The 23,772-nt window shown below is 47.1% G+C and overlaps 1 protein-coding gene across 1 annotated transcript in view; it reads right to left on the minus strand.

Moving 5' to 3' along the window:
- Positions 1 to 1,454: 1,454 nt before the first annotated feature.
- The window catches only part of DAZL (deleted in azoospermia like), a 51,413-nt gene continuing 29,095 nt past the window's right edge, over positions 1,455 to 23,772 (minus strand). Inside the window, exons 8-11 of the mRNA XM_050938526.1 lie at positions 12,682 to 12,732; positions 3,561 to 3,668; positions 2,525 to 2,623; positions 1,455 to 1,508 (exon numbers count right to left, since the gene is read on the minus strand). Coding sequence (XP_050794483.1) covers positions 1,455 to 1,508; positions 2,525 to 2,623; positions 3,561 to 3,668; positions 12,682 to 12,732 — 312 coding nt within the window. The remainder of the gene's footprint in view (positions 1,509 to 2,524; positions 2,624 to 3,560; positions 3,669 to 12,681; positions 12,733 to 23,772) is intronic.

The raw sequence follows: 23,772 nt of genomic DNA on the forward strand, positions 1-23,772 counted from the left end.
TTAGATGTGTGCTGTAAACTTAAAATGGATTTGGGAGCGGGGGGAAGAGGGGGTGAAAGCACTGACATTTGTATCAATCATTTACCAAATGGAGAAGTTATGTTCCCATCGATTTATTCCTGAAATCCCCTGAAGAGGGGGAAATAGAAGTTACCATAGTTTTGGGTTCAGATAACCCTGGGCAACATTGGATAGGATTTCTTTTTTGGAGCCAATATTATTTTGAATTTGTCAGATCACCTTAGTCAGTCTTTTAAGGGATCAGTGCATCATCTCTGAAGAGGCTCAACTTTGGTCTAAAAGCAAAGACTGTACTACGGTCTCCAACGAATTCATTAGACAAACTCTTTACCTTGATCTTTAGCTGCTAGTTTTAGCTACATTTGCTAAGCAACATCCAGTTACTACAAATCTGTGTAACAGGATAATGTTGAACATAGCACAAGTACTGCAACAAATTGCTGCTGGGAGAATACAGTGACATCTAGAAAGACAAAATTTAACACCTGTGTCAACAGCTGCAATACTGTAATTAGCATCTCCAGTAGGAAGCCAACTCAAACAAAAAAAATAAAAAATTTATTAAGTTTTTCAAATACGAAACTCTAAAATCTACATAATTATTATAAAACGTTTCCTTACAAAATTCTTTGATTAACAATGTGTGTGATATAACAAGGTTATTTTAATGTCAATATTTTCCCACAATTTTAAGATACAGGCATTGTTAAAATTTGCTCAATAAAAAAGTGTAAGCCACTGAGTAGTTAATGTTGCTTGTAATATTCTTGGGTTTTTCTTTGAATTAGATCTAGGAATTTTAGAATTCTCTTAATTACTTTTTCCAATCAAACTGATAGTGATGCTCAGACTCCAGGTGCATAAACTGTAACTAACAAATGTAATCTCCATTGATTGGATTATTTGTAGAGAACCAGCAACATAATACCAGGTATAGACTTGAAGGGCTTCAACTGAGTTACAACTTGATGTCTTCTGTTCCACTGATTAAGAACGTAATTTAAAAACTACCTTTTGGGCAAATTTCTAGTTCAACTTTTGAATTACGAGCTAAACTTATCAAGCATTTAAGCTGTGTTTTAAGAGAAAACAAGTGCAACTTCCAAACTGTACCTTAAACCCCAGAAGAAAATTCAAACATTTACAAATTAAACCAAGAGTAATCTTTCCATACAAATTCCTTAAAAAACTTTAACATATTCTAGCATCAAGTGAAAGGACAAAACCCAAGTAATGTACTACTGAAACTTTCTAGTCGATCATATCCTTAAAATGCTAGAAACAAAAAAAATCTAGGAACAGATAACATGTAAATATGAACAACTTCAACTTGAAGTAACTTTTTCCATAAGATTATATAATTGTACAGCACATCTTGCTATACTGAACAGTAACACCCCAAACAGGCACTGTAAGTCTTCAAGTGTCATTGGTTAAACACTTTTAAGCACTGTCCTACTTCTTCTAAAGTGATGCACCCTTTTCTCCTGTGAGGGAAGGGAAAGAAAAATAGTTTTAATTCACTGAAAGGTAACAATATTGCTAGATACAATATAATGAAGTAATGTAAGTTACATAAAGCAGAAATATATTTTAAAATTTCGCTCCTTCAAAATCCCATGTTCTAAAAATGCAGATTTTACATAAAGCTTTTTAGTTCAGATAATAGAGTAGGAGTGTTTATTCTGCAAAAAACAAGTAGAAACTGAAAAACTATTCAAAGATTCAGAAAGACAGCCTTAAAAAATCCTAATGGAGAGTTTAATCAGAAGATACCAAGGTGTGTTCACATAAAAACAGTGTGATCACAAGTTGCAATTAGCCCAAACACACATTTGTGAACTAAAGCAAAACAAAACAACCCAACCCTGAGAGTGACTGGAAGCATTAAGGCCTTAGACCTGAGAAGTCCGAGAATAAGCCACCATTCTCCATTTCACAGCTGGAACAGCTGCAGTAGCAACTCTTACTGATTTTGAATGTCAGAATACAGTTATGACAGATCTGAAGAACAATTTATAGAACCCAAGTCATCCTCTGGATGAGGGAATAAACTGCTGCTTGTTCAGTACAAACAGACCAAGATTAATCTATTTCTCATTGAAGGAAAATGTTATGGAAAAAGATGTAATGTGGAAGAAAAGGCTAATGCCAATATTGCCAGTTTGAATTGCATAGCAGTTTTTGTGCAGGTTTGTGATATTGCACTGTTCAATCTAATTCAAGTCAAGGCCATCAGTGGTTTCATAAAGGTTGTCTTGGGCACTGGTATTAAGATTCAAGACCTTCCAAATACCACTGCAAGAGTTATTTCAAAGATCTCTACAGAAAATCAAGCAATCACAGTAAGTGTCAGAGCCAGACATAGATATGGTCCAGAGCAGCCTACAGTTGCAAAAATTGAACAAGTCTTTCAGCATTTGAGTTACTTGTCACCATAGTATTTAGTGGTAGAAGAAAAACGACGACAGGTCAAATTTTTAAAGTTTGCTTTTACCCGTACCTTGAAATAGTCCTCTTGGGATACAAGATTGTTTCTCAGACGGTTCTCGGGATTAAACAGACAGGATACCACTGTCTGTATGCTTCGATCCACAGACTTCTGAAATACATGTTTTCAGTAACATGCATCTACAACAATACTGACTTTATTAACTATCGTGTCTATAAATCAGATGCTAAACTCTGAAGTGTAAACATTCAGGATTACTGGTAAGTGTCAATATTTATCAAGCACTTATTTGCTACAGTATATTTGCTAGTTTATATTTAAACTGTATGAATATATTACACAACAACAATTTTGTTCTTTCCTTCAGAGTTATATGAAGCTTTTCTTTTCTTTGTGAAAGGAAGTTACTAGGCTGGGGTTTTACAGAATTATCTGAAGGAGAGATTGCAGTTTACTTGTTTCCTCTAGTAACCTGGTCCACACCTGAAATGCCACTGACCAAAGAAGTGTTCCATCTCCTTATCACAAGCCAGAATTTATTACTAATTGGCAATACAAGCAAGTGATGTCTATTGAATACCAAAGTTAAATTTAAGTCCCAAAAGATAAGGATCTGCAACCAGAAGGGGACATGATTCCCTTTCCTAAACTAGGAGACTTCAAATGAAAGACAAGTGTGATACTCCCCAATGATTTTTGACTCCACAAAATTGTCAGAAGCAAAATAAAATTAAAATTGTTTAACTGAAAAAAACAAGTTGTACCTTGTTTCATGTGATTCTCACTGTAAGTCAAGCCATATGGCTAAACAAAGTTGCTTGCTGAATTAATGCTGATTTATACATTTGTCTATCATAGTACCCAATAACCTCACACTGTCTAAGGAAGTATTTACCACTCGTTACTGTGGGGAACCTGAGGCACTGGGTAGCCTGTGACCTTGCACAAGTCTCTCCAAAGTCTAAGAGTATGCAGAAACTGAAACCAGGACTGTGCCCTATCTACTATATCTTTCTTCCACACAAGTTCCTAGAAATAGGTTATATGGTGACATTTAAGAATATACATCTTCAGAGTGAACACTTGCCTTCTGTGGACTGTTTCCAGATGGTTGTGCAGGCTCTGGAACAGAACATTCTGCTTGGATAACTTCTGGCTCTACTTCACTGCAGTGGTAGTTTACTGGAGTATAAGCCTGTATAATTAAGTGTTGCAGTTAAGGAATGAAAGTATAGGTGCTCCTCATCCCAAGGTGGATGGTCGTGGGTCTATTGCAATTTGAATTGGAGTAGTTTGGAAGAACAGTAGCTGGGCCCCTGGTCCTCAACTACCACTAAGGCAGAGCAACTTTTACTTTTCTCTTTTTTTTTTTGATGTGTTGACATTTTCAAAAATTGAAAAACATCAACACAGGAGTATCTATTGCTCCTTCCAGATAAACTGAATGACTGGTTCACCAGGATACATTTCACAGTGTAATGCTAGAAGTTAGACCCAGCTCTCCCCCTCAAAAAAGACAGTTACTCACCTTTGTAACTGTTGTTCTTCGAGATGTGTTGCTCATATCCATTCCAGTTAGGTGTGCGCGCGCCGCGTGCACGTTCGTTGGAAGATTTTTACCCTAGCAACCCCCTTTGGGTCGGCTGGGTCGCCCTCTGGAGTGGCGCCGGATATATACCCCTGCTGACCCGACCGCTCCACAGTTCCTTCGTGCCGGTTACTCCAACAGTGGGGAAGGAGGGCGGGTTTGGAATGGATATGAGCAACATCTTGAAGAACAACAGTTACAAAGGTGAGTAACCGTCTTTTCTTCTTCGAGTGCTTGCTAATATCCATTCCAGTTAAGTGATTCCCAAGCCTTACCTAGGCGGTGGGGTCAGAGTGAGATGTCGCAGAGTGTAACACCACAGAGCCAAAGGCTGCGTCATCCCTGGACTGCTGAACCAGGGCATAGTGAGAGGCAAAGGTATGGACCAAGGACCAGGCAGCTGCGCAACATACCTCATGGATGGGCACATAAGCCAGGAAAGCAGCAGATGAGGCTTGAGCCCTGGGAGAGTGGGCCGTGAGGTGGCCCGACGGAACATGAGCCAAGTCGTAACACGCACAGATGCACGATGTCACCCAGGATGAAATCCTCTGTGAGGAAACGGGTAGGCCCTTCATACGCTCTGCCACCACGACGAAGAGTTGGGGGGGTTCTGCGGAAGGGCTTTGTCCGCTCGATATAAAAAGCAAGTGCTCTACGGACGTATAGGGAGTGCAGCTGTTGCTCCCTGTGCGATGAATGTGGCTTCGGGAAGAGGACCGGAAGGAAGATCTCCTGGTTAACATGGAAGGCCGATACCACTTTGGGGAGAAAGCTCGAGTGTGGTTGCAACTGCACCTTGTCCTTGTGGAACACAGTATATGGAGAGTCCGCCGTGAGAGCCCGGAGCTCGGAAACTCGTCTTGCCGACGTGATGGCCACGAGGAAAGTGGTTTTCCAGGACAGGTAGAGAAGGGAGCAAGTTGCTAATGGCTCGAATGGGGCCAACATAAGTCTGGTAAGAACGAGGTTGAGGTCCCAGGTTGGGGCGGGGCAGCGTACCTTGGGGTATAGCCGCTCCAGGCCCTGGAGGAATCTTGATACCATAGGACGTGAAAACACCGAGCAACCATTCTGCCCTGGGTGGAAGGTAGAGATGGCCGCCAAGTGCACCCTCAAAGATGATACCGCTAGGCCCTGTTAAGGGACCAGAGGTAGTCCAAGATGATGGGGATGGAGACCTCGGCAGGAAGAATGTTGCGTTCTCCACACCAGCATGTGAAATGCTTCCACTTGGCCAGATATGTTGCTCTAGTGGAAGGTTTTCTGCTACCCAAGAGTACTTGTTGCACTGGGACAGAGCAACGCATCTCAGACTGGGTCAACCACTCAGGAGCCATGCCGTGAGATGGAGGGACTGTAGGTCTGGGTGATGCAGTTCGCCGTGGCCCTGAGTTATCTGGTCCAGGTGAAGAGGTAGTGGGATAGGGTCAGCTATTGACAGGTCTAGCAACATGGTGAACCAGTGCTGCCTGGGCCATGCTGGAGCGATCATGATCAAGCGGGCTCTGTCCTTGCGTACTTTCAGCAGGACCTTGTGGACGAGCGGGAATGGTGGAAAAGTATATAGCAGGTGAGTCGTCCACGGTATCAGGAAGGTGTCCGCTATCAAGCCCTGTGAGAGGCCTTAAAAGGAACAGAACATCTGGCATTTCCTGTTCTCGCGGGACGTGAAGAGGTCTACACGGGGAAATCCCCACTTCCGGAAGACCGAAAGAATAACGTCCAGGCGAAGCGACCACTTGTGAGAAAGGAAGGATCTGCTGAGGCGATCCGCCAGAGTGTTCCGAACCCCTGGGAGAAAGGATGCTATGAGGTCTATAGAGTGGGCTATACAAAAAGTCCCATAGTTGAATGGCTTCCTGACAAAGGGTCGAGGACCTTGTCCCGCCTTGTATGTTTATATACTACATGGCTGTTGTGTCGTCGGTGAATATTGACACACAAACGGCCTTGCAAGTGCTGTTGGAACGCCTGGCAAGCAAGGCGGACTGCTCTTAGCTCCTGGACACTGATGTGCAAGGCCAGTTCCTGAGATGACCAAAGGCCTTGCATGCGTAGATGCCCGAGGTGAGCACCCCAGCTGAGAGATGATGCGTCCGTCATCAGGGACGCAGAGGGATGGGGCGGATGGAACAGCAGCCCTGCACACACCAGGGTGGGGGTCAGCCACCACTCAAGGGAGCCTAGGATGCTTGGGGGAATGGTGACGACTATGTCTATGGCATCCCTGCCTGGTCGGTACACTGAGTTGAGCCACAATTGGACGGGATGGAGGTGCAGTCTGGCGTATTTCGTCACAAACATGCAGGCCGCCATGTGACCCAGAAGACCGAGGCAAGTGCGAACTGAAGTCAAGGGAGCAGCTTGCAGACTCTGGATGATGGCCACCATTGCCTGGAACCGGGACAGCGGTAAGCAAGCTCTGGCGAGGATGGAGTCCAGGGTGGTGCCAATGAAGTCTATCCTCTGAGTGGGAATCAGAGTGGACTTTTCCACACTGATCATTAGGCCTAGAGGTAGGAAAGGGTCCTTGACAATGCAGATGTGATGGATCGCTTGTGCCTCCGAGATCCCTCGGATGAGCCAGTTGTCTAGATACGGAAAAACGTGTATCCGACAGCGGCGGAGTTGGGCGGAGACTACAGCCATGCATTTCGTAAATACTCTTGGGGCTGCAGAGAGGCCAAACGGTAGGACCGCAAACTGAAAATGTTGGCGGTTGACTACGAACTGGAGGAACCTCCTTTGAGGTGGGTAGATGGCTATGTGAAAATACGCATCTTTCACATCGAGGGTGGCATACTAGTCTCTGGGATACAGAGATGGGATGATGGTCCCCAGGGATACCATACGGAACTTCAACTTTATCATGTATCTGTTGAGTTCCTGCAGATCCAGGATAGGTCTGAGACCCCCCTTTGCCTTGGGGATTAGGAAGTAGCGGGAGTAAAACCCCGTGCCCCATTTGTGTTCCGGTACCTCCTCTATGGCTCCTTTGGCAAGGAGTATCTGCACTTCCTGGAAGAGGAGTTGCTCGTGAGAGGGGTCCCTGAAGAGGGACGAGGAAGGGGGAGAAGAGGGGTGCGTGAAATAAATTGGAGGTGGTACCCAAATTCCTGCGTGCGTAAGACCCAGCGATCTGTCGTTAGCTGGGACCACACAGGGAGGAAAAGGGAGAGGTGGTTGGAAAAAGGAGGGAACGGATCCTTTGACGATACTGGTACGACGCCCTCGGGCGCACCTTCAAAAGGAGGGTTTTGGCCCTGTGGAAGGTTTGGAGGGACCTTGGTTCTGGCCCCCTTGGTTGCCTGACTGCCTCCGGCAACCGGTTCTACCCCGCCTTCTAACGAAGTCCTGTCCCTGTCTAGGCTGAGGGTAAGAGTGGTGTGGCTGGGGGCGGAAGGGCCTGCACTGAGTCACTGGCGTGAGCATGCCCAGTGAGCGCATAATGACCCTGTTATCCTTTAGGCTTTGCAGCCTAGGGTCTGTCTTATCAGTGAATAGGCCTTGCCCTTTAAAGGGGAGGTCCTGAATTGTATGTTGGAGCTCCGGGGGAAGGCCTGAGACTTGCAGCCATGAAATACACCTCACAGTAACCCCAGAGGCTAGGGTCCTGGCCGCTGAGTCCGCGGCGTCCAGGGAAGCCTGGAGGGAGGTTCTAGCCACCTTTTTCCCCTTGTCCAGGATGGCCGCAAATTCCTGTCGGGAGTCCTGTGGGAGCAACTCCTTGAACTTGTCTGCTGCCACCGCCCAGGTATTATAATTATAGCGGCTAAGGAGGGCTTGTTGATTAGCCATGCGGAGTTGGAGTGCCCCTACAGAATAGAATTTGCACCCCAGGAAGTCATGCGCCTCGCGTCTTTTGATTTCGGGGCTGGAGCCTGTTGGCCAGGACGTTCTCTCTCGTTGACCGACTGGACAACGAGGGAGCAAGGGGGGGGATGGACATATAAGTACTCGTAGCCCTTGGAGGGCACCATATATTTACGTTCCACTCCCCGGGCAGCAGATGGGACAGAGGCCGGAGAATGCCAGATTGTATTGGCATTGGCCTGGATTGTCCGTATAAAGGGGAGGGCCACTCTTGTGGGGGCATCAGAAGATAAAATATCCATCGCTGGGTCCTCTACCTCTGGGACATCCTCGACTCGCAAGTTCATATTTTGTGCGACATGCTTGAGGAGGTCCTCCTGGTGGGCCCTCAGGTCGATTGGTGGAGGGCCTACAGACGATGTTCCAGCTACCGCCTCGTCAGGGGAGGAGGATGAGGAGAGAGACATGGGACAAGCGGGTCAGTCGAGGGCTCATCGTGGTGGACAGCCTCTGTCTCTCTTGGGATCTGGGAGTCCTGTGGTTGGACCGACACTTTCTCCGAAGCAGAAGGAGGAGGGCGGCTTATGGTGGCTTCCAGCACCCAGTGTTCTGATGTGGCAGAGCGCGATGGGCCTGGATGTGCACCTTGGGCCTGATGATATGCCCAAGGTGTCCAGAATGCCCACTGTTGAGGTCCATGATCCTGAGCCTGGGGCTCATGGAAAATCGTGGCGGGCACATTGGCGTCTGTCTTGGACATATGCACTGTCCGCCTGTGAAGACAAGGACGGGTGCCGGGATGGCCAGGGAGGAGCTGAAAGACCATGGTAAGGGTCCCTCTCTCTGACGGTTGGTGGTGATCTCCTCGGCACCAGGGATCAGTATCTGGAGTCATACCGGTGCTGAGAGCGAGACCGGGAACTGTGACTGGCGGGGTGCCAGGAGGTCGACCTGGATCTCAAAGGTCTGCGGCAGGAACGGCTGCAAGAGTCGCGGTGCCGGGAGCGGTATCGAGAGTACTGGGCCAGAGGCTGAGACGTCAATCTATTCCACGAGTATGACCAGTACTGAGTAGGCAGTCGGTGCCGGGACTGCGAGAGGCGTCGGGACCGTGATCGTCGATGACATTGCGAACGGCGCCGGGACTGGGATCGTGATCGGTGCTGGTCTGCCAAGCTGACTGAAGGAGGTCTCATTATGGCTGGCTTGCCTCTGGAGTGTAATACCCGCACCGGTAGTGCCGGGGGTTGACGCAGGACAGACTCTGTCATGGCTATAAGGTCCCTGGCTGTGGAGAATGTCTCCGGCGTAGAGAGGACCGTAAACTCAACCACAGGCCTCAGCGGAGAGCTCTCAGAGACTGGACTTGATGGCCCCCGCGGGACCGGAGTCGACGGTACCACAGCAGTTGGTGCCACGGCAGGTGCAGGTGCCGGGCGGTCCACACGAGGCTGCGTCTGCGCCACGGGCATAGAGGTAGTGGAGGACTTCGACCTCTTCTGCTTCAGGGAGAGAGATCAGTGCCGAGCAGGTCCCTGCACCGGAGATGGCCGATGCCTCGGTGTCTTGGCGGTGCCGGCACGGTCCAGTGCCGGAGAAGCGCGGCTAGCAGAGTGCTCAGCGCTCGGTGCCGAGGACGGAGGGTTCAAAGCTGCCTCCATGAGGAGATTCTTCAGGTGAAAGTCTCTCTCTTTCTTTCTTTGTCCTCGGTTTAAATGCCTTGCAAATACAGCACTTATCCATAATGTGCGATTCCCCGAGGCACTTTAGATAAGAGTCGTGGGGATCGCTTGTGGGCAATGGCTTATGACAGGCCGAGCATGGTTTAAACCCCAGTGAACTGGGCACGGGCCCCAGCACTGGGTGCGGGGAAGGGGATAATGCTCAAACCCCGCTGCAACTACACTATTCAAGAACTATCAAACTAACTATAACTATAAACAACGATAGTGAAGAAACAAGGAGTAGCTAGGGAGGTGGAGGACAGCTAAGCCGCGCTCCACTGTTCCAACGACCGACATGGGCGGTAACGAAGAACTGAGGAGTGGTCAGGTCGGCAGGGGTATATATCCAGCACCATGGCGACGCCACTCCAGGAGGCGACCCAGCCGACCCACTGGGGGTTGCTAGGGTAAAAATCTTCCAACGAACATGCACGCAGCGCGCGCACACCTAACTGGAATGGATATGAGCAAGCACTCAAATTAGAAAGGGTTATTTTAAAAGGGAATTGTATCTAATTTGGGTGGACAGGAAGGGAAGAAAAGGTGTTCACAGCTGAAGCCAATAGACTGCAAAGACCAGGCCAAGAGCTGGAAGAGAGCAAAAGTATATAGTTTTTGATTGCCATCAGAAAGAATCTGGTGTGGGATGTTCTGGGGGATCCAAGGCACTAAGAAACAGAGGCCCAAAAATCCTTGAGAGCCACTGAACTTCCAGTAGTCTCCTGGTGAAAGATTCATGAGTACAATGCCATTCCATGAGACATACTGCACAAAAGTAGTAATCACTTCATGGTTCAAATGGCTTATCAAGGCAAAAATGATGTGACAGACAGTATCTCCTACCTTGTATGGACACCCAAATGGAAGATACTTACTGAACGGCTTTAGACTGAGTTCTTAAGTTATAACTAAGCATTACAAGAAATGTGCTGGTATCTGACACTTCAGCCAAGAAACACTGCTGTAATCAAGGAAGGGAGCTTGGCTGATTACTCATACGGCCACAACACCCTTGTGGTCACTGCCCCTCTGAGAAACCACCTACACGCAAATCTGTGATAAATTTACTTCCTAAAAAGGTCTGTTCTCCCTACTTGTTTACATTGTGTTCAGACTATTACAATTAATAGCTTTATTTTTTCTGTTCCAAACTATAAAATAGTTAATACATTGCCATAATGAAGCACTATATTATGAAGATATAGGGTGCTTACTACACACACACACACACACACACACACACACACACACACACACACAAAGTCTCATTGAAAAAGCTGTGTTTCTTCTAGAGAAATTCTGCTGATCCATTTAACCCAATATAAGCACTATTATTCTGAAAGACAGCTCACCCTGTAGCACCTGTCTCTTATGCATACTATGTGTCTGCCAGCCAGTAATTGGGATGGAACTATAAGTTGCTTTTTAGGAGAATGTTTAGTAGCCTGTTAGAATGAATTCCTTTAAACATTACATGTTATGCATCTTAAACTGGCTAGAAATTCAGGCGTATGGCCACTTCCAGACCACTGAGAGTGGTGAGCGATAAGCCTGATTCTGCTTCTGGTGAGCTCCAGTAGAAGGAAGACACATTGTAATGGATCTACAGACTTTCCCTGCAAAGAATGTGTTGAGCATAGGGATTTCTCCCTCTATGTTAGAGGTTAGAGTATGCTACCAAGAAAGCTTGGTACACATGATCTACCCCACCCACTCAAAACCAGGACAATATAAGTGTGTTCTTAACTATGACTTGAGCTGAGTAATTGTTCAACATGGGGATAAGTGGTGACACCTGCAACAGTTTGTGAAAGAGAAGTCCATCCCTGAGACTCAAAATATCAGCGTGGGAAAGTGATTATTATTATTTCCAATCCCCCACACATCCTATAGGGGAACTGTGAGAAATGGCATTGAAGAGATACCATTCACAGGAAGAAAAACCAAGAAGTATATCAACTTTGAGATAGACTAGGTCCCACACTGGAATTAAGACACCTGCAACTTGCCCACGCCAGCTGACTTTCACTCACGGAGCTCAGGCTAAGAGACTGTTTAATTTTCGTGTAGACGTTCAAGCTCAGACTCCAAAGCTCAGGCCCAAGCCCCAATACCTACAACTGCAATTAAACAGCCCCTTAGCCCAAGCCTCACAAGCTCAAGTCAGCTGGTACAGGCCAGCCGCCAGTGTCTAATTGCACTGTGCACATATCCTATCCATATACTCAAGCAGCACAATTTCAAATCATGGCCAAATTATTCATTGCACTAAAATAATTATTCCTAAAGGGAAGTCATGTCAGATCCTCCAACGGGGAAAAAAAATACATCTGGATTAAATGTGGACAGTGATTCAAGTTTCAGGTCTTATACAAGTAGAATAAAATTCTTACAGGTCTCTAAAAGGAAAATAGGAGTAAGAATTACATGTTTTGTCACTTCTGCAAAGCCATGGAAAGTTACCTTTCTTTGGGAGTTGGAGCTGATAGCTTCCAATCACTGTTGCCAGTCCATTCAATTTGGCAGAGATACTAATCTATCCTCCTTCAGTAGGGTTTGGAAGGAACCAGATTCAGCAATTTGTAGACACTTTCAGAAATACTACAAGCGTCTGCTTTATTATACATTATCAGAGAGCCTTTCAAAATAATTGGAACAATCAATAAGCAGTAGTAAAGCCCTTGTTGTACAGGTCTTGAAGAAAAAAGTTAAGGCTATCATTTTATCCCCTCTAATCTTCCATGAAAAGGAGTAGTTCAAATTATGTTATTTTATAGCCTTAGAACTCTCCCAGGGAATTAATTGGGAGAATATGAAGAAAAAAAGAAATGAAACTTGTTTTTGTTCTCCCAAGAAACTCTTCCTTAAGAGAGCTTCCATGCAAGTACGAAACCCTAAACGAAGACTTACCAATCAGCAATGTCAAAAGTACCACTGTCAGCATTTAATCCAGAGAGGTCTACTCTTTGCAGAGAAATTTTGCACCAATAAAAGTTTGATTTTGCTTACAAGTGTTAAGATGCAGACCACCACTCAGACAAGAAGGTTGAAGTTTCATGCACTAAGTTTTATCACCTTACCGGAGGTATAACGTAATTCCTTTGCTCCCCAGGAGGCCACTGTGGTGGGACCTTAAAGATTTAATAAATAAGAATTATCCTTTATTTGAGTTGTGCAAAGAACACTTACAATAACTGCAGTTCCTGGAAGTAAGTATGTGAGTGGCCACAATTGTGGTGCTCATGCACATTAATTCAAACCTATTGACCCTCAGCATTGTCTCTTCATGCATGCCCCATGAAGATATGTAGGGTAGTGCAGCCCTTACTGCTTCTCACTTCCCTCACTAATTCAGAACCCCAGCAAACATGAACTCCAAAAGCACAGGGATAGAGGCTGGGTCAGGGAGCTACACAGACTAGACATCTGAAACCACAGTAACTATAAGTAAGGCTGCGAGTCTGTCACAGAGGTCATGGAGTCCTTAACTTTCAGAGACCTGCATGAGTTCAGCCCACAGCACCTGGGAGCTGCAGGGTCCTCCCAACCACCACCTGTGGTTGCTGGAAACTGCGGGGTACCCCCAGGAGCTCCCAGTCACCATGGGCAGTGGGAATGCCCCAATAGCTCCCAGCCACAGGTGGCAGGGGGGCCCCCGAGGTCTAAGCCAGACCCCTGCAGGAGGACCCCCCACAGCTCCCAATGTTTGTCATGCATATTTTTAATAAAAGGTCAGGATAGGTCAGAAGTGTCCATGAATTTTTCCTTTATTTCCCACGACCTGTCCATGACTTACTAAAAATATGCATGACAAAATCTTAGCCTTAACTATAAGGAACTGTGCTCTCAGTCTTTGTCCATGTAGATCTGAGTTCTAGCAGGTTCCAAAGCAAGTGGGGGTGGGGAAGAGGAGGAGGTTTGAGGAGTTCTATTTATATCTAACTAAAAACAGACTGCAAAACTGACCTAGATGCCAAATGTAGGACATATTTTGTGAAAATAGAAACGGAACTCCATGAGGCTATTCTGCAGATTTCTTGTATAGGAGTCTCTCTTAGGCAAGCTGAAGGGGTTTGTGCTAGCTAGTCAATAAAGAAAGGCTCTAAAGATAAGGTGTGCAATTTGCATTCCCTATGTTTGAATAGGGTTTGGAGAAGAAAACGGTGAGATTGAGGGCATGGTTTAAATTAGAGTCAACAGCACCTTGTAAGGAATTTAGGCTATAATCTCAGCACCACACTTTGGAATACCGTCTAAGAAGGATATACCATTAGTGCTTGAGTTTCACCAACACTTCTGGCTGAGGTCATAGCTATCAGGAAGGCTGTTTTAATAGTGAAGTGGTAGAGTGCCTTGGATAAGGGAACAAATGACAGATCTATACGGTCCATGAGAACTATGTTAAGGCCGTAAGTTTCTTGACAAAGGAGTTGTAGGTACCCTCTTGCCTGTTGACATAATACAGGGGTGGCTAACCTGTGGCTCACAAGCCATATGCAGCTCTTTTTACTCCTAAGAGTATTCTGTGCCACTCCTCACTTTAGAAATTAACATTGTGTGTACAGAATTTCCTTTCCCCCACAGAAATGGGCTGAAGTGCCACCACTAGGGGCCAGCTCACACATAGAAGACACTGCTAGGGAGAGGGAGAGGATGCTAGAGGGTTCCTAGCAGCTGCAGTTCCCACCATGCTCTGAGGGAAGGAGAGAGTGGCATGCAGGAAATTCCATGCAAGCCTGGGACTGAGCATCAGGCTGTTTCTGTCTCTGGATCCCTGGGCTATGGAGGGTGGGGGTGGGGAATGGCTGGGCTAGGGGGACCATAGCTGGAATCTGGGTTGGGCCTCTGGGGGGAGGGGTGCAGATATCTGAGCCAGGTGGGGAGTTATCTGTCCTTTGGGGGGTGGGGAGATGAGTGTGGGTGTCATACTCCCAGTTGGACTCAGGAAGGGAGGAGTGGGCAGAGAAACAGGAAAAGATGGTTACTCACCTTTGTAACTGTTGTTCTTCGAGATGTGTTGCTCATATCCATTTCAGTTAGGTGTGTGCGCACCGCGTGCACGTTCGTCGGAAGATTTTTACCCAAGCAACACTCGGTGGGCCGGCAGGGCGGCCCCTGGAGTGGCGCTGCCATGGTGCCGGATATATACTCCTGCCAACCCATCCGCCCCTCAGTTCCTTCTAGCCAGCTGCTCCGACAGCGGGGAAGGAAGGCGGGTTTGGAATGGATATAAGCAACACATCTCTAAGAACAGTTACAAAGGTGAGTAACCATCTTTTCTTCTTCGAGTGCTTGCTCATACCCATTCCAGTTAGGTGATTTCCAAGCCTTACCTAGGCGGTGGGGTCGGAGTGAGACGTTGTGGAATGTAAGACCGCTGAGCCGAAGGTGGCATAGTCTCTGGACTGCTGGACCAATGCGTAGTGTGATGCAAAGGTGTGGATGGAAGACCAGGTAGCCGCGCAACATATTTCCTGGATGGGAACATGGGCCAGGAAAGCGGCAGATGAGGCTTGGGCCCGAGTAGAATGGGCGGTGAGATGGCCAGTCGGAACATGAGCCAAGTCATAGCATGTCCGGATACAGGATGTCACTCAAGATGAAATCCGTTGGGAAGGGACTGGCATGCCCTTCATGCGCTCTGCGACAGCTACAAAGAGCTGGGGCTAACGTTGGAAGGGTTTCGTCCTCTCGATATAAAAGGCGAGAGCCCTGCAGACATCCAAAGTACGCAGCTGTTGTTCCCGGCACGATGAGTGCGGCTTCGGGAAAAAGACTGGTAGAAAGATGTCTTTATTAACGTGGAAGGCAGACACCACCTTAGGGAGGAATGCTGGGTGCGGTCGCAGCTGTACTTTGTTCTTGTGGAATACCGTATACGGGGGATCCACAGTCAAAGTTCGAAGTTCCGAGACACATCTAGCCAAGGTGATAGCGACTAGGAAGGCTGTCTTCCAGGAAAGGGACAGCAGTGAGCATGTGGCTAAAGGCTCAAAGGGGGGGACCATAAGCCTAGCTAACACAAGGTTTAGATCCTAGGTAGGGGTTGGGCACTTGACCTGAGGGTACAGCTGCTCCAAGCCTTTGAGGAATCTGGAAACCATGGGGCGAGAAAAGACAGAACTGCCAGTTTCCCCAGGGTGGAAGGCAGAAATAGCTGCAAGATGCACGCTTAGAGAAGAAATTGCCAGGCCCTGCTCCTTGAGGGACCATAGATAGTCCAAGATAATGGGGACCGATACACCTTCAGGGATAAAGATACGCTGAGCGCACCAGTGGGAGAAGAGCTTCCACTTGGCGAGATAGCCTTCCACGCGGACGACATTTCTGCTTCCCAGCAGCACCTGTTGTACTGAGGTGGAACAACGTAACTCAGACTGGCTCAACCAGACGGCAGCCATGATGAAGGGACTGCAGGTCCGGGTGATGAAGCCTGCCGAAGTCCTGCGTTATGAGGTCCAGGCATAGTGGCAGGGGGATCAGGTCCGCCATAGAGAGGTCGAGCAACAGGGTGTACCAATGTTGTCTCGGCCATGCCAGAGCAATCAGGATTAGTTGGGCTCTGTCCCTGTGGAGCTTGAGGAGGACTCTGGAAGAGAGGAAAGGCATAAAATAGGTGCCCCTTCCACAGGATTAGGAATGCGTCCGAGAGGGAGCCCGGGGAGCGACCTTGCAGGGAGCAGAACACCTGGCATTTCCTGTTCTCTAGGGAGGCAAAGAGGTCTATGTGGGGAAACCCCCCAGTTCCAGAAGACAGAATGGAGAATGTCCGGACGGATGGACCACTCGTGAGACAGGAAGGACCTGCTCAGTTGATCTGCCAGAGTGTTCTGAACTCCTGGGAGAAAGGATGCTACCAGGTCTATTGAGTGGGCTATGCAAAAGTCCCATAGTTGTATCACTTCTTGACAAAGGGGAGAGGATCGTGTCCCTCCTTGCTTGTTTATGTAATACATGGCCGTTGTGTTGGGATGGGATGACGGTCCCCAGGGATACCATGCGGAACTTGAACTTTTTCATAAACTTGTTCAATCGTCACAGGTCTAGAATAGGCCAGAGGCCCCCTTTCGCCTTGGGGATTAGGAAATATCAGGAATAAAACCCCTTGCCCCTTAATTCCTTCACTACCTTCTTGCAATAGGGGCTATCGAGGAGTCTCCGAACCTCTTGCAGGAGGAGTTGCTCGTGAGAGGGGTCCCTGAAGAGGGACAAGGAGGGCGGTTGGGAGGGAGGGGATGAAGTAAACTGAAGATGGAACACTGCTCTCAGGCGCACCCTCAGAAGTTTGATTTGGGTCCCGCTGTTGGCTTGGTGGGACCGGAACTGTTACCCCCATGAGGTCCAGACTGATGCCTGCGGTTGTTACCACCTCGCCTTCTGGAAAAAAGTCTTGCCTTGGCCTTGGCGGGGGGTAAGGGCGCTGAGGTTGGGAGAGGAAAGATCTTCTTTGAGTCTGTGGCGTATGCATTCCGAGCGAACGCATGATTACACGGTTGTCTTTCAGACTCTGTAGCTTAGAGTCCGTCTTCTGTGAGAACAGGCCCTGGCCATCAAATGGTAAGTCTTGTATAGTGTGCTGAAGTTCAGGTGGCAGGCCTGACACTTGCAGCCATGATATACGTTGCACAGCGATTCCAGAGGCGACCGTTCCAGCTGCCGAATCCGCGGCATCCAGCGAGGCCTGTAGAGAGGTCCGAGCTACTTTCTTTCCTTCCTCCAGTAGTGCTGTAAATTCCTGGCGAGAGTCTTGCGGGACCAGCTCTGTAAACATTCCTATCGCCTCCCAGGTGTTGTAATTGTATGTACTCAGCAGGGCTTGTTGGTTCGCCACGCTGAGTTGGAGGCCTCCCGTGGAATAGATTTTCAGTCCCAACAAGTCCATATGCCTAGCCTCCCTTGATTTAGGTTCAGGGGCTTGCTGGCCATGGCGCTCCAGCTCATTGACGGACTGTACCACCAATGAACAAGGAGGGGGATGCACATATAGATACTCATATCCTTTGGATGGCACCATGTATTTCCGTTCGACCCCTCTGGCTGTGGGCGGGATGGATGCCAGGGATTGCCAGATGGTGTCTACCTTCGCCTGGATCGAACGAATGAACGGCAGGGCCACTCTGGTTGGTGCCTCCGCTGACAAGATACTTATCACTAGGTCCTCCACCTCTGAAACTTCCTCTACCGGCAAGCTGATATTCTGGGCGACGTGCCGCAGGAGGTCCTGGTGTGACCTAAGGTCAACTGGAGGCGAGCCTGACGATGTCCCCGCTACTGCTTCATCCGGAGAGGAGGAGGAAGAGGATGAAAGCCCCGGGACGAGTGGATCCTGTACTGACTCCTGATCCTGGGGGACATCTGGAGCCAGCAGATCGTGGGGGTCCGGTGCGGGGGCAGCAGCTTCCTCTGTACCAGCAGCGTGAGGTCAGCTGACAGTAGCCTCTGGCATGCGGTGTTCTGACGGACCGGAGCGTGATGGCACAGCGGGTTCACCTTGGGCTTGGTGATAAGCCCAAGGCATCCAAAAGGACCACTGATGAGGTCCCTGGTCCGGGCCGTGGGATCCTTGGGCAAACCTGCTGTGAGTGTCCAAAGCCCCATAGGAAGCACTGTCCACATGGGATGATATGGATGGGTGCTGAGAAGGCCACGGAGGAGCTGAGATCGTTTGGGAAGGGTCTCTGCGACTAGTCAAATCATCTCCACGTGGCACCGGAGAACGGTACCGGGAGTCGTACCGGTACCAAGAGTGAGATGGGGACCTGCTACCGGAGCAGTGCCGCGAGGTCGACCGGTGCCTTGAATCCCTGCGCCGGGATCAGCGGCGAGATGAATGGTGCCGCGAGCGGTGCCAGGACCTGGAGTATCGGTGCCGAGAGTATCGGTTCAGCGAACGGGATCTCGAGTGGTGCCGCGAGCATGACCGGTACCTAGATGGAGAGCGGTACTGGGACTGCGAGCAGCGTCGCGACCGGGATCGACGACGGGACCGAGAGTGTCTGCGGGACCTGGATCGTGACCGGCAACATTCGGCGGTGCCGGGCGAGGATGGTCTCAGCAGGGCGGGCTTGCTTAACGATTGGACAACCCACACCAGCAGTGCCGGGGGTTGAGGCAGCTCAGGCTCCATCAAGGCAATCAACTCCCTTGCCGAAGAGAACGTCTCCAGCATGGAGAGCATGATGAGCTCGACCACAGTATGTGCCGGGGAGCTGGTAGGCACCGGACTCGATGGCTCTTGCGAGACCGGAATCAATGGCGCAGAAGACGTCTGTGCTGCAGCAGTTGACGGTGCCAGGCGGTCCGACTTAGTTAGGCGCCCTGACTGCGGCGTAGGCTCTGCGAGGTGGGATTCGCCCAAGCACTTGAGACAGGAGTTGTGAGGGTCTCCTGTGGGCATCGGCCTATGACAGGCCAAACACGGTTTGAAGCCCAGTGAACCGGGCATGGGCCCCGGTACCGGGTGAGGGGAAGGGGCTAATCCCCGATCCCTCTTAACTATATACAATAACTAATAAAACTAACTAGAAATATAGAATATTGAACTATATACACAATAACGATTAGAACGAGCGAATAGCTAGGGAGGTGGAGATCAGCTAAGCTGCGCTCCACTGTTCCAACGACTGACACGGGCGGTAAGAAGGAACTGAGGAGCGGATGGGTCGGCAGGGGTATATATCCGGCACCATAGTGGCGCCACTCCAGGGGGCGCCCTGCCAGCCCACCAAGTGTTGCTAGGGTAAAAATCTTCCGACAAACGTGCATGCGGCACGTGCACACCTAACTGGAATGGATATGAGCAAGCACTCTAAGAAGAACTGGGGTGTCACAGGGGTTTAACTCTCTACTCCTGAGAGAGGAGGAGGGAGAAAGAGCAAGTGTGAGTGTGTCTGTATTGTTACAGACATATTTGGCTTATAGGCATTTTTAAATAAATTAACAAAATAATTGGAAGTGTGTGATGAGGTAGCTTTACTTTGACAAATAAAATTTGCAGAATTTTAAAATATTGTGCACAGAATTTTTATTGTTTGGTCACAGAATGCCCCCAGGCATATCTTTTACAGTTCAAGTGTGACTCATGGAGTTCCCCCTGCTGCCCTCTCCCATTCTCCACCTCGCAGATTGGAGGGGAGAGAAGAGCTTGGGACCTCTGCCTTGCAGGTAGCAGCTTCTGCACAACAGGACGGGGATGGGGCGGGGGGTCCTTGGCGCTTCAGCTCTGCTCCTGCTGGAGCCCCAGCAGGTACCCTCTGCAGGGCTGAAGCCCCAAGCCCCAGCAGGCACCTGCTGGCTCTAAAACTGAAGATTGTTGTATGTGGCTCAGAAAATTTGGCCATCCTGACATAATATATTGTTGAGCAGGTATTTGCATCAGGATCTGCATTATGCTTTCTTTCAGAAATGGTAGAAAGGCTCTGCAAGGCAGCCAATTACCAAGAGTTCTTCACAAAACAAGACCAAATCCTAAATTTTTGCCTGAGTGACTAGTGATGCTGGATGCCTCATCAATCACTGATCAGTTCTGACAACTTGACCAAAGTAATCTGTGGCGCTGAGGAGAACTATAGGGGCCTGCGCCATTAAATTCAGCATTTTGACTAATAATCTTGATTAGATTACGAGCCTTTACACAGACTTCTAGCCATCCTGCAGATAGCTCTGGCTGCACCCACAGATCAGTTGCTTAGACACAGCTGAACTTCAAGACCTCTCAGGCTGGGGATGCTCACTTCCTGGTATCAGATGCATTCTTTGGCAGGAAGTATTATTTATGTTAAGACTGAAAGCTAAGTAATAGTGGGTGTTTATTAAATTAGACTTTAAAAAACTTTCCTATAACTCAAATGGCTAAGGAACTCTTAGAAGAGGTCTCAGTTAAAAGGTGAAAAAGCTCACAAGACATATTTGAAATCTCCAATCTTTTAGCAAATCCAGGGAAAACCAGACTTGACAATCCAAATATTTTTAAAGATTATACACACACATATATATTTTGATCACCTTGCTTCTCAAATGGTCTTTTTGCCATTCTTTGTATCTGAAGAATGTAAAGAGGGCTCAAACCCATTTTTCCTTTTTCCTTTGCATGTCACCTTTAAAAGCATTTGGTGAAGATATTTGCAGCCTAGCTTGAATAGAGCATGCAAGGCCCACTAGATTAATATCTCTTCACCAAGCAGAATATTTTATGTTTTTAAGAAAGCCACATTATCAGTTTAAATTGTACCAAGTTCAACTGAAGTACTCTACAAAAACTTTTTAAAATAATGCAATAGGCATGTTAGAATACCACATGGTGTTTGGCAAGAGCACGAGGTGCTTGAGATCAGTTCTATGTGCAAAAACAAGCTACACATAAAAGTCTGTAGCGCAGTGTGTGTTACCCAAGCACATGTCAAGAATAACGTCTGTCATGGTATTTATGGAGAACAGGTATTCAGCCCTTAGTATTTTGATTAAGTATGTAGTAAGTTTTACCACCACACTGCACTTCCTACTTCTTTACTGTAGGTCAGGGTGGTTTTATTTAAATGAAAGCAATTTAAATTAGGAAATAGGGAACATGATTTAAACAATCAGTTTAATCTTGTTTTGAATTTGTACTTAAGTTTTCCTAAATAAAGTCTAATTCTTATTCTCAATTTTTACCTTCTGTGTTATGACTGTAATCATTTTCTAGGTACTACATGATTAATTTTACTCATGTAGTGTGTAAAACCGCATTTGTATGGCAACTGGCATTCATAAATATTGACAAAACAGCTTTTTTAAAAAAAAAGAGTTACATTAGATGTGCTGATACATAATAAAAGCTTATCAAATCTTGTTTGAGCATTTAAAACTGATTTACTAAAGAAACAATTAACAGCAGTTAGTGATCTGAATTATTTGAAGTGCTAAACCAAACTACTGGTTCCAGTTGCTTAGCCAGTGACTTCTAGCTGTTCAGTAGTCTGACATTTCAGCAGCAAATATGTGCTTGAACATTTTTATTTAAATAGGATTACAGTAAGTTTAGTTTGTTTTGTTTTTTTAAGAAGATACGCATTTAAATCAGGTTGTTGTTGTTTTTTTAAAAAGTCATTTTTATCCACACTGCTGTGCAGACTCTTTACCTATTCCCAAGCAATTACTGAAGCTTCCTCACCAAATTGCTTGCATCATAGACTCATAGGATGGGAAGGGACCAAGAGGTCTTTAGTCCAGCCCCCTGCACTCATGGCAGAGCAAGTATTATCTAAATCATTCCTGATGTACGTACGTGTGTCTATCCTGCTCTTAAAAATCTCCAATGATGGAGATTCCACAGCCTCCCTAGGCAGTTTATTCCGGTGCTTAGAGACCCTGACAGTTAGGAAGCTTCTCCTAATGTCCAACCTAAATCACCTTTGCTGCAATTTAAGCTTATTGTTTCTTGTCCTATCCTAAAGGGAACCTTTTTTTTCCCCCCCAAAATAATCTCCTCCTAACAAACTTTTATGTACATGAAAACTGTTCTGTCCTCCCACCCGTCAGTCTTCTTCTCTAGACTAAACAAACCGAATTTTTTTTCCCCCCATCTTCCCTCATAGGTCATGTTTTCTAGACCTTTAATCATTTTTGTTGCTCTTCTCTGGACTTCCTCCCATTTGTCCACCTCTTTCCTGAAATGCAGCTCTCAGAACTGCACACAATACTCCAGTTGAGGTCTAATCAGCGCAGAACAGAGCAGAAGAATTACTTTTCATGTATTGCTTACAACACTCCTGGCTAATACATCCCAGAATAATGTTTGCCTTTTTTTTTTTAATTAAAGGCAAACTGTTGACTCATATTTAGATGGGAATCCACTATGATCCTTTTCATAGTACTCCTTCTAGGCAGTCATTTCCCATTCTGTATGTATGCAACTGATTGTTCCTTTCTAAGTGGTCCGATCATTGTGAATTTTAATCCTATCCTCCAGAGCACTTGCAAGCCCTCCAAGTTTGGTATTATCCACACTTGATAAGTGTACTCTCTCTGTAATTATCTAAATCATTAAGATATTGAACAGAACTGGACCCAGAACTGATGCCTGTGGGACCCCACTTGATATGCCCTGCCAGCTTGATTGTGTGAACCACTGATTATTCCCAGAGAGCAGTTGTTTTCCAGACAGTTATGCACCTACCTTATATTAGCTCCATGTAGACTGTATTTCTCTAGTTTGTTTATGAGAAGGTCATGCGAGGCAGTATTAAAAACCTTACTAAAGTCAAGATATACCACATCTACCACTTCCCCCATATCCACAAGGCATCTTACTCTATCGAAGGAAGCTATTAGGTTGGTTTGACACAATTTGTTCTTGCCAAATTCATGCTGATTGTTACTTATCACCTTATTATCTCCTGGGTATTTGCAAATTGATTGCTTAAATTATTTGCTCCATTATCTTTCTGGGTACCGAAGTTAAGTTGACTGGTCTGTAATTCCATGGGTTGCCCTTATTGCCTTTTTATAGATTGGAAAAGGGCAAATATAGTGGCACTCTAATGGGATCTCTCCCATCGTCCATGACTTTTTGAAGATATCTGACCCATAGATAGCTGCAGTGGAACAGGAGCCAGCAAACAGAGCTATAAACGGGAGTTTACGGGGGGGGGGGGGGGGGGGGTGTTCGGAAAGACTAAGAGGCATGCAGAGGAACATACAGGCTACTGACAGGAGCGGGCAGTGTTCTAGCAGCGTCTTGATGCTTGTTGGGGGTTTGTTTTACTGTGGGTGGTGGTGTTCTGGCTTGGTTTGTGTTTCCCAGATTTACAGAGTTTAGGTGGGAAGCCTATGACAGATACAAAGGCAGCAGTTGAAGTGACCCAAGCAGTTGAAGACACAATAAAGATGACTGGATGTGGAAGCTGCGGCATGTACATGATCCTGGACGGGGTACCTGAAAAGAGTTTTGTCTGCATGAAGTGCTGCCTGATAGAGCTGATGGAAGAAAAGATCAGAGGATTGGAGATGCAAGTGGAAACTCTGGTCGAGTTTAGAAGGGAGTTTGAGCAGATGATGGAGCAAAGACATGATGAGGCCGAAGGGAAAAGCTCAGACTAGCAAATGTAAGCAGGACCAACTCTGAGGGGAGACTGCTGGGTGAGGAAAGTGGATGGTGGAAGCATGTGACTAAGCGAACCAGGCAGAGGAAG

This window comes from Gopherus flavomarginatus, chromosome 2, assembly GCF_025201925.1.
Source record: "Gopherus flavomarginatus isolate rGopFla2 chromosome 2, rGopFla2.mat.asm, whole genome shotgun sequence".
NCBI classification, from domain to species: Eukaryota; Metazoa; Chordata; order Testudines; family Testudinidae; genus Gopherus; species Gopherus flavomarginatus.